The 10,928-nt window shown below is 41.5% G+C and overlaps 1 protein-coding gene across 1 annotated transcript in view; it reads right to left on the bottom strand.

Moving 5' to 3' along the window:
* Positions 1-66: 66 nt before the first annotated feature.
* The window catches only part of sipa1l3 (signal-induced proliferation-associated 1 like 3), a 65,228-nt gene continuing 54,366 nt past the window's right edge, over positions 67-10,928 (bottom strand). The window contains exons 13-23 of the mRNA XM_029516697.1: positions 10,166-10,348; positions 9,589-9,713; positions 8,344-8,459; positions 7,799-8,247; positions 5,845-6,057; positions 5,392-5,554; positions 5,130-5,304; positions 4,813-4,962; positions 4,405-4,531; positions 3,955-4,036; positions 67-3,711 (exon numbers count right to left, since the gene is read on the bottom strand). Of these exons, the coding sequence (XP_029372557.1) occupies positions 3,517-3,711; positions 3,955-4,036; positions 4,405-4,531; positions 4,813-4,962; positions 5,130-5,304; positions 5,392-5,554; positions 5,845-6,057; positions 7,799-8,247; positions 8,344-8,459; positions 9,589-9,713; positions 10,166-10,348 (1,978 nt within the window). The 3' untranslated portion in view covers positions 67-3,516. The remainder of the gene's footprint in view (positions 3,712-3,954; positions 4,037-4,404; positions 4,532-4,812; positions 4,963-5,129; positions 5,305-5,391; positions 5,555-5,844; positions 6,058-7,798; positions 8,248-8,343; positions 8,460-9,588; positions 9,714-10,165; positions 10,349-10,928) is intronic.

Raw genomic sequence — 10,928 nt, 5'->3', positions numbered from 1 at the left:
GTTAATCAGTGGATAGAAGCTTTGATATAACAGCTCAGACATGTAGAAAACACTTCTGCTTAAGTGTTTTTTTTTTTTTTTTTACAGATTTTTATTTTTTCAAAATTACAATTTGAAGTGAGACATTGGCCTCAGTATAATGTGCATAATCTACACCTGTAAAGCTGCTGTAAGAAAAGCAAATGGTCAGTACAGTTATAGTTCACTATCACTCAACAAGCTTGGGGAAAATCTGACATTTCCAAAGACCATAACCAACAAATGTTCTGAGTCATTTTTTTTTATATTTTTTATAAAATAATGAAAACATAATTTACATGTTTAAATGTACAAGTTATTACAACCCAAAGAAAAAGTTCACTAAAATGTCTGTCCTGTACCTCTGACTCACCCCCGTGCAGAGGAAACAAAAAGGAATCATACAAATCAACTTTGTACACAGATCAGAAACAAAACAATACACAAGTAAAAACACAGTACCCTCTCAGCTTCACTATTGTCTGCAACAGTGGCCAATGTTAAAAAATAAATTATCAAAATATTTAACATCTAGAAACAAACCTAGTTATACAATATTACCATTAACTTTAATAGTGAATTACTGATTTGTTCAACTGGGATCATTGGGTATGCTATAAATAGCTTAAAATTATACATAACATCAACAAAATGTATTTATATTAGATATGTATGTGTGTGTGTATGCATGTATATACACACGCGTATATTAATATATATTTATATATAAAAAGAAACATTGCCCCGAACCAATCTAAAGATCAGGACTTGCAGACACTAAAATCACAGCTACACCACTGAAGCTGCATGAGTGAAGGGTTTCTCACTGGAGGAGCATGGCCCACCATTTCGGATCAACACAGGACCCTTCTGAGGGGAACTTGAACCCCATTAAAGCCTGAACCTGTTCATAACAGACTGGTAAACTTTTTTTTTTCTTCTTTTCTGTACACAACAGCACAAAAGGTCCAAAGAGGTTCAGGTACCAAAGTCACTGGGAGAACAAGAGCCTTGCTGAAGCTGCAGAACGACGGGGGGGGGGGGAACGGAAGCAGGAGTAATAAGTAGGAGTTTGGGTTTTTTTTGTCTTTTATGGGCTGATGAGAAAAATTGTAGTTTTCTGCCAACACTTGTTTCCTGGTGTGTCAGTGGAAGAAAAGTATTTTTGAGATTAGGAGTGGGTGATATAGATGAAAATCCTGAAGCATTTTACATCAAGATATCGATATAGTAAACTTCATGGAAAGTCAACTGGAAAGATAAACATTTGGTTGTTTTGGGATGACAGGTTGACCTAATACACCCAGATATATTAAAGGTATAATTACAATGATATAAACAATGTGTCAAATGTCTGTAAATTTAAATTCTCACAGTAAAATATTTCACCCACCCCTAACTCGTGGTCTAGGGTCATTAACAGCATCTTGAGAAACCTGAGCTGGAAGTTGGAAAGTTGAAAAGGAACAGATCTAGTCAGACCAGAGAGGAACCCTCCTGGTGAGCGAGGAGAAGCTGCTCAACAGGGCAGAGCAGGAGATGAGTTTCGTACAATTAATATACAGCATCACATTACAAAACAGGAAGATTAGAGTCATCATCCTCTGCAGGGATGTGTTGTCTGTTCAGTACCAGCATCCAAAAACACAGAGACACGTTTCTGTATGAAAAATAGATATAGTAGACAAAATCATTAAGCAAGCTCGTAGTAGAAATAGTGTCTTTTGTGTTCATTTGGGTTCATCACAGAACACAAGGATACGTCCTGTTGCACACACAGACGGACAGGTTCTGATGTGACAGAGCTTCAGTGTTGTCCAGTGAGTTTCATGTACAGTAAGATATTTTCTCTAAGCACACGGTACAAGTGGAACAGCTTCATGTTGATCAGTATAAAACTGACAGGAATTGTTAGACTTTTTGGAAGATATCCTTCTTTGCTTCTGCTGAGCGTTAAAGAAGAAGACTGACACCAGTTTTCTGCAGAGTCACCGTGCTTTGGACACAGACGTGATGCACATATTTTCAGATTCAGTGAGACTTTGTGTTTCCAGGTGTCTCTGTCATGAAGAAAAAAAAAGTTCACTATGTTATATTACAGTATAGCAGCGTAGTGTTTAGTATTAAAAAGATGGTTCGGTTGTTAATATATCGGATTAACAAACAGATTTAACAAGAACCACTGATGACAAATGCTGTGCATTTAACTCCAAACTGTATCCACAACATTATTTGCTCCTGAAGCAAAGATGTTTAATGTTTAAATTATTTAACAGCCTGATATTTAAGGCCATGGTGCTATTTTTCAGCACATTTTAGAAAGGGTGAAATTTGCAACTGGCCAAAAAACAAACAAACAAAAAACAAAAACAAAAAACTTCCTTCAGTTCTGATGAATGAATGATTGAAAATTTTGTAGCATCAATCTTTTTATCTAACACTCTCCCAGAAAGCATGTTTAGATACTTTCCAAAATGTCCAATAGTCACTTTAAATAATACAAAACAGGTTATTTAAAAGTACTACACAGAGGAAACGATTGGAGGTGTTAATAATTATCCAGTACACTGAGATCTGAGATGACCGGAGACGCTCGAACGTTAAATTCAAAACAATGCACTAACATTAGAGATATGATACTGGTATCACTGAGTTTCTGACATCGACCATTCACACTGAGCTGATGGCTTATTTCACATCTGTGGGCCAAAGTTCATCCACATAAGAGGAGGAAAGCAAGTTATTTGGCCACATCTTTCATATTACAGTAAACTAATTTGTTCATTTATTCACACAGATGCCCTTTAAGAGACCATCACATTCAGCCGCGCTCTCTCTCTCTCTCACACACACACACACACACCCCAATGGGTAAACACATGTAGCCTTGAGCACAAACCCTGTTGTGCAGTAATGCTTCAGAGTGTTTGCTGTACCACCAGTTAGACGTATTCATACATACATACCTCTTTAGTACAACTGTTACCAAAAATCAGTACAATATAGATAATATTGATACATGAGAATTGTACCACACAGGCATTTATCTACAGTTCCATGTCTGTAGAGCTTCCATCACATCTAGTGCATTCTGGGAGATGCAGTCTATAGAGTCTTCTTTTTTTTTTTTTTTTTGGCTGATTCGCTGCAGGAACAGTATTAGGCCTCTCCAGGTGATGTAGTGTTCTCAAAAACAGTCAGGATCTCCTCTCCTGGTCGCTCCTCCAGCATAGTAGCATAAGCATTTATATGTATATAAGACTTTTTGACTTCAGTTACAAAAATAAACAGGCTCAGAGTATAGAGAGGGAAGGTCTCTGCGTTGTCTGTGCACAGGCTCGCTGAAAGTTGGTGGGAGTGTTGCATCTAAAAAATGTTTTTTTCTTACTCTCTCTGGTTTAAGGCAGTCCAGTGGAAGCTGAATGAAGCCTCCTGAAAGAATACTTCTCTCACGTTACCTGTCCCTCTGGCCTGAATCTCCTCTTCTGCAGCTGTTACTCACTCCCTCTTGGAGTCATGTTCATGTGGTACAGTGTGAGCCTCGTGGTCACTTCCTGGCTTGTTGAGTTTGGTAATAAACACGCTGAACTTGCGCAGCTGCTCGCTAGCGGTCTGACTCTCTTCCTGCAAGCGCTGGTTGTCCTCTCTCAGGTTGGCCATCTCGGCGAGCAGCACGACCTTATCCTGTTTCTCCTGCAAAAAAAAAAGAGATAAGTGTGACTGAAACTTTAATCTCTCCTTGTGTTTAAGGAATATCTCAACATCCAAGGAAAAGCACTCATGTGCTTTACTGCTCAGAGCTAATAGAGCAGGCTAGCTGTTTCTCTCTATTTCCAGTCTTTACACAAAGCTCAAACAAACAACAATAAATATATAGGCCCTAACCCTTAAAGCGTCATACATAGATTAAAATAAAATAAAAGAGATGTTTCTCACTCTTTCCAGATCATTGTTCAGCTGCTTTAACATGACTTCCAGGTGGTAGAGCCGACCCGACAAATCGTTGGGCACTTCGTCCCTGTAAACACATGAGATACATGTGGATGATAAGTGAAGAGCCTGCTGGTTGTGTGTGATTGGTTGAGCCTCCTGATAAAAATCTCTTCATTACCAAGGAAGTTACTGCTCACTGGCAGAGTTAAAGTACCTTCTGGCTGGTACCTCAACTTAAACAACTCTTTACTCTTGTGAGAAAACACTGAGAAGTAAACAGCCTAAGGATTCGCTTGATATCCTGATAGCACAGTGAGTTCCCAGAAGGTTGCAGTAAAGATGAAGTAAACTAATGTCTGGAGAAACAACAAAGTCATGAATATTTAAGGAGTTCTGTTGCTGCACCACTGTACAACCCTTGTTGCTTGTTTAATATGTTTGTCATCGTCCTACCCGCTGAAGGTCGGCGTGGTCCTTGGTGTCTGTGGGGTGTGAAACTGAACTGGACTGATGACTGGTCTTACGTCTGGGGCTCCAACTTGCGGCTCAGTCAGTGAGAAGAGGGAAACTGCTCTTTGTGCTGTAAAAAGAGACATAATAAAAGCATGAAAGCTGTGCTCTCGATCTGTGGCACAGGTGGAGCAGGCTGGTAAGGCCATGGATCATGTGCTGACTTTCATCTGATGTGTCTGTGCTCTGTGTTTGTAGCAGCAGAGAGACCCAGAAAATTAAGATGGCTGGGAAGCAGAGCGGATTATCAGGTGCGGTGAGTAGATGGACCCCCCAATCGCTCTGTCTTTTCCAGCTGTGCTAGGTGGCGCACACACACAGAACCCGGTCCTGTCGTGTCTCAATTCTCACCTTCATAGGCTTTAGCAGCGTTGACCAGGCTGGACCACTCCAGTCCACAGGCTGTGTCTGGAAGAGGCATCAACCCCGGTTCGAGTCTTCGTAGGGGCGGAACTTTGTCTCTAACTTCTGTGAGAGACAGCTCTGATGCAGACAAAGGCACTGTAGGACAGTTGAAGAGACCATTACAATCACAGCAGCAGTGACTGCTAATGACAACTAAGCTGCCCAAGTCTCCACAGAATGAACCATCACAATCAGTAAACTCATGTTGGCAGTGAATATTCAACAGCGCTCTCATAAGCTGACATGTTGCTGTTTTAACGCACCCTTCTTGCTCTGCATGTGGTTGGAGGAGATGGCATGTCTGCGTGTGGGCAGCGTGCAGGTGAACAGTACGTCATTAGGAGCCGTTTGGTTCTCAGAATTGGCGAAGCTGGCGTCTCTGCGCCCACTGCACAGCGACTCGTCTGAAAAGGTGCGCTGCAAAGTTCGTCTGGGAGACTACAGGGAGAAAAGTGAGAGACATAAGAGCTGTGGACACAACAGAAATCTGATTTGATGGTCCTCTAGAGTTGGTGTCTTCCTCACTGGCTCTCTTTGCGGCATGTCTGCCGGGTTGTCCATGATGATCAGCTTCTTTAGGTCGTCTTCAATGGTGCTCTTATATGTCCGCCGTGGGGAGCGGAGGTCCCGCAATGACGCTCTGAGTCGAGGTTGTCCAAACACGTTCTTTGAATTGGTATCCACTTGCCTGGAGAAGCGAGACATAAGGATTAGGAACACAAAGAACAGTATGTATTTACTCAGTCATGTGTTTATGTCAATACTTTAGTAGCTTGTTTTAGGTTTTTCTTTTCCAAAATTAAAAACTCTCATGACTTTTCTATTTGTTATTATTTGATAACGATGATTAAAGATTGTGTACTCTGTGATGAAGGCTGTTGGGGCCGGGATCAAACAGACCCACACTTAGTTAATGAAGCTGTCCAGAGCAGCGCTAAATCAAAGCTGATAACTTTAAGCTCTCAGGCTTGGTCTTACTTTTTGCTGTTGCTGCTTTCAGAGCTGGATGTCGCTGTCATGTTGTCTTCGGTTTGCCAGGCAGTTTGTCTGCTCTTCCCATATAAGGCCTTGGGGGCAGAGCTGGACAGAGGGATGGTGCTTAACTGAGCTGAAGTGGGGGTTGTCGTAGAGGCTCGAACATGCCGTGCTTTCTCTGCTGTTGGGGTCTTGTAACCCTGAGGTGTGTAGGCCCTGTGACGTTGTATGAGAAGCACAAATGTACAAGTGATTAAACGTTGAAAATAATCATCAGTACAGTCAAACAGCCTGTGAGAGTCAGAAAATCAATATCCGTATGCGTGGGTGTGTAGGGTTGGTTAATTCCCAAAATGGGAATTACTGGGAGCAACTATAGTAAATGTATCAACATTTCCATTAACTGTGGACAGTTAGAGATTAAATGTTGAGAGAGAACTAAGAAAAATTCAGAAGGATTAAAGCAGGATTTTGAAGTTACAGAATCATATTTCCCTGAATTGGACAAATACAGGTGTAAAAGTAGAGAAGAGGAAGATTCTCAATGTTGCTATGATGAATTTATTCTGAGGACAGCCTATATTTGTGTGTGCCTTCACATGGGGCAAAAAATAATAGTCATATTATCTGAACAGAAAAAAATAATGTAAAAATATACTCCCTAACTGTTAGGTAGGTTAGGTACTCAGGTGAAAAAAATATTTACAGGGGGTATTTCACTGAAAAAAGGTTGAGAACCACTGCACTCATTTAATTACAAAGAAGATCCATCCAATGATCTTGGACAGGAGGCAACAATACACCTTCAACGGTTCTTTTCTATACTCATGTATATACGCATTTCATTCAGGATTTGTCCTTTTACAGGATCAAATAAATATTTCTGGTTCACAAAATGAATTGACTGCTAGCAATGGATTGTGGCCTTGGTGAAAAACAAAGTGATAAACATGATGGCCAAAGAATACAGGGAAGCATTGGGCATACTCAAAATCTGGATTTAATTTTGAATAAAAATTTTTTAAACAGAGGCTGGTCTGAGTTCTGGTCTCATTGTAGAAGCACGTGCAATCCCTTAATGATTTAGTTCCCTCTTTCCCCTTTTATTGATCAGGTGATGAGGACAGAGTATGCAATTTAAATCGAGGTGGTGGGTTCCATTTACCAACACTATTTAAGTAGCAGATGCTGTATTACTGAGTGTAAATACAGCTGTATTGATATAGGTGAGTAGCAGAAGAGTAATGAAGCACTGCTACTATCATTTGTCAACTAATTCAACTGCCCTGTTACAAAACCAGGAAATAAAATGTCATTAAATCAAAGGACCAATTCTTGTTCACTGCAAAACAAGCTAATTACCAATTAAAGCATCCAAAATATTCCACTGACCTACATCAGCACCCTCTCCTGCAACCAAAACACATCCACCATACAACAGTATTTGCCAAGTGTCAGGTCCAACACATCCCAGGCACAGGCTGCAGCGTCAGAGCTGATGGCTCAGGGTTTAAACACAGCTTGTTTTAATCCAACACAGTGGTTGGAGCCAACGTATGTCTGTGTGTTTAATGGCTGTATGTAATTATGATGTGGGGGTGGCAGTGGCAAGCCCAAAGGCAGAGGAGATCACATCATGACTTGTTTGTTTCATTGGGATTAGGCAGAAATAACCCTATATACACTCTTTAAAGATGAAATTTCATGTATCAGTGTTGCGATATATGATCTGATGGAGGAAGAAGAGAACCTAACAAAACTTAAGTACATCCCTTTTTCCATTTAGCTAAATAGCATTAAATTGAAAGATTCTCTCTCCTCATACATTGAATGCCAGAAGATATGTGGGATAAATCTGCCCCCCCTTTTTTTTTTTTTTTTTTTAAATCAAGATTAATATTAGCTCCATAAAGCACACCATGAAAGATGCCTGTCATCAATAAGTTGGTTTTTTTACCTGGGTTTGAAGGCATCCATCTTATCAGCACTGGAGCTAGGAGGTGGGAATGTCCTTGTCCGGTACCCTTTGTTTTGATTGGCTGCAGCTGGTATGATGGGTGAGGACTCTCGCCTCTTCGCCTCTCCCCCGCCGCTGCCCCTTCCTACAGACAGCTCCTGGATGCCACTGTAGGTTGCTGAGCAGTGCATAGACTTGAGGGACTGGTTGTTGGACATGTTTCCGTGGCGTGTGTTGTTATAATGGGTTGAGGCGTCGATGCCGCTGTCGTTAGACCCTCCCTTGTTCAGGAGGTTGGGATCGGGGTCAGCCGGGTCACTGAGGCAATTCCCACTTCCTCCTCGATCTCCTCCGCCTCCTCCTTCAAACCAGCGCTCTTCGCTGTGGCTGCTGGAGGCGTTGCTGGACAGTGTGTTACTGCTGGAGTGACTGGAGTACTGAGTCTCACCCTGCGGAGGAAACAAAGACAAGAATCAGACTGAGAGGCAACGATGCGGAGGACAAGGTGACGCGGATAAATGAGACAAGGTGATGATGATTCTGACCTTTGAGTGTCTGTTCGGAGAGTCTTTCCCTGGGACATCCTGTCTGGTTACCCTCCGCTGCCCCCCTCCACCACCTGGCCCCCGAGATGCTGGCAGTGGGACATGCCAGAGGGGTTCTAGACAGAAAACGCGCGTGCACGTGCACACACACACACACACACACACACACTTACTTAGGATTAAAGAAAATTAAACAGAACCTCCATGGTTGGCAAAGAGGATTAAATACTTATGGCACATTTAAACACTGACCTCCACCCACCCACCAACACACTCAATCACACTTTGGGTCTCTGTGTTCTGCTGTGCAATACACACACTTTGAAAGACTTTAACTTAAAACCAACAATAAGATGGTTTGTGACCACAGACTATCACTTCCTGGTTGCAACATTTTCTCACACCACTTTATCAACATACAGCTAACAACTATTAAGTTCTCCTCCTGTGAAGCAGCTGTGATAAATGTTTTTGTGATAAATTATCAAATGGCAAGTAAAAGGGGGTGAATGAAGCGATGTGCCTTCAGAGAATAATTTCCTGAAAATGTAGTTCTGTCGGGCTTTACAGAGGCTTTTTAGTGAATTTCAGCTTGACAACAACGTTACTGTTCTGTTTGGGGACCTATTTTTCCACAAAAAAAAAAAAAAAACTAAAAACCCACAGTGTGCTATGTTTAGAGCTGAAAAGCATGCAGATAAACTCAAAAAGTGCAAATAGTTACTGAGCATAGTAGAGACAGAAGCTGGTGGGGACCAAAAACAGAGATAAAGAATAACAAATATTAGACTTAATTTCACCACATGGACAAAAAAAAAAAAAAAAAACCAAGCCCAATGTGTGAATACATCTATTGTTTCAACTTTAAGGGGATGAATAACTGAGAACCTGAAACCTCTTTTTGCTCTGCACCAACTCCTGAGGGAAATATCCAGCTGTTTAGCTGAAAAATACTGAATCAGCTGCAGCAGACAGCCAAAAATGACACTATCAGTAGTCAAAGTGAAACACTGATGCTAAAACACTGCAGAGCTGAGAGAACTGCAAATGTGACACACAAAAAAATGTTGAGTGCAGCTACTTTAAAGCAAAGCAACAAGCTTGTGACTTATTGCTAATAAAGAGATAGATAGATACTTTATCACAAGGGAAACTCAGCAAACAATGGCACATGAAATGAAACATTAAACATATGATCAATGAAACAAAAGAACAGGGTATGGAGTCTTTCTGGAGTTGACCAACCTGTTTTGCAGCGCTCCATTGTGCTGTCCTGGCTAGTGAAGCCTGAAGAAGACTCTCCACTGGAGGTGATGTCCACAGTGAGGTGGGGCTCATAAGGCAGCAGGGGGCGCTGTCCTGTTCCATATCTACATTGATCACAGGGGGAGATGTTAAAAACATTTACTTGATTGTCGTAAATTTTTTAAAATAAAAATATAGGTGATCCAAAAACAGAGAGACTTTCAGTCAAGAAGAGTCAAAAATAAAATTTTGCAGCAAGTCCTAAAATTATACGGTTTGATTTTCAGTTTCTGTTTTGCATCCTGATGGCAGTTGAATAAAACTGGTTCTGCTGGTTGGCTGAGATGCTATCAGCCTCCACACTGTGAGGAAGAGCCACCCACACAACAGATCCTTCCTCTGGGAGACACTGTGTTCATACATGTCTAACTGCAGACCTGATCATGCCACATTGAGACTCCTAAACTGATATAATCTGCCTCAAGTGTACAAAACAGTTGTTAAGAGTAACATTGGACATGTTTAATCAAGATCAAAGAGGTGAGAGCTCAGACAACAGAGGACCACACACACACACCTGTCTGGTGAATGTTTGTAGCGTACAAAAGGGCCTGGTGTGATTCCAGGCGGTCCCATTGTGGAGAGACTGACTAGGCCTGAGGAGGGTGAGGAGAAGCTGGCTGAGGGGTTTCTGTAGGGCACCACTCTGTCACCTCCTGCAGGAGACAGAGTGTAGTGGTTCTCTGGGTAGCTCACTGGCCTGCAGGACACAGAGGGTGATGATGAACCAAGCGAAACACAAACTGCACAAACTGCAAGAAGGTGACGAGTATGAGTCAAGTTGTGACTGCTACCCAAGAAACCATTCGTCTAAATTTAGGGTGAAACCTTGCTCCAAATAAGTGATTTAGTTAGAGGCTGTCAAGATCTGACTGCGGTTATTAACTTGCAGGATGTGCCACACCAGCTGTAAGTTATGTGTGTACTGTGGGTGGCAACTGAGAACAAATAACAGTATCAGTCTATCAGCCCATCCTTTATTAGAGCATCCCAATTATGTTCATACAGCTATAACCTTCTTATCTTTGATTATTGCTCTGTGGACATAGGAGGCTTGACCGCAATAAAGTAAAACAACATGCACTTGGAGTAAGAAATCTGAGTAAATCTGGGTCTAGCATCCCCCTGCGACTCGGAAACAGAAAAGCGGTAGAAGATGGATGGATGGATGTTAATTGTAATTTCCACATGAAATTTGCTGTTTGATACGTTTCAGCTGCCCTGTTATATCTCATAGACTGTTCATCTGTAATATTTAAGACAAATACATTTACAGGTTG

This window comes from Echeneis naucrates, chromosome 13 (genome assembly GCF_900963305.1).
Source record: "Echeneis naucrates chromosome 13, fEcheNa1.1, whole genome shotgun sequence".
Lineage (NCBI taxonomy): Eukaryota > Metazoa > Chordata > Actinopteri > Carangiformes > Echeneidae > Echeneis > Echeneis naucrates.
This window is presented reverse-complemented; position numbering and strand designations above follow the sequence as displayed.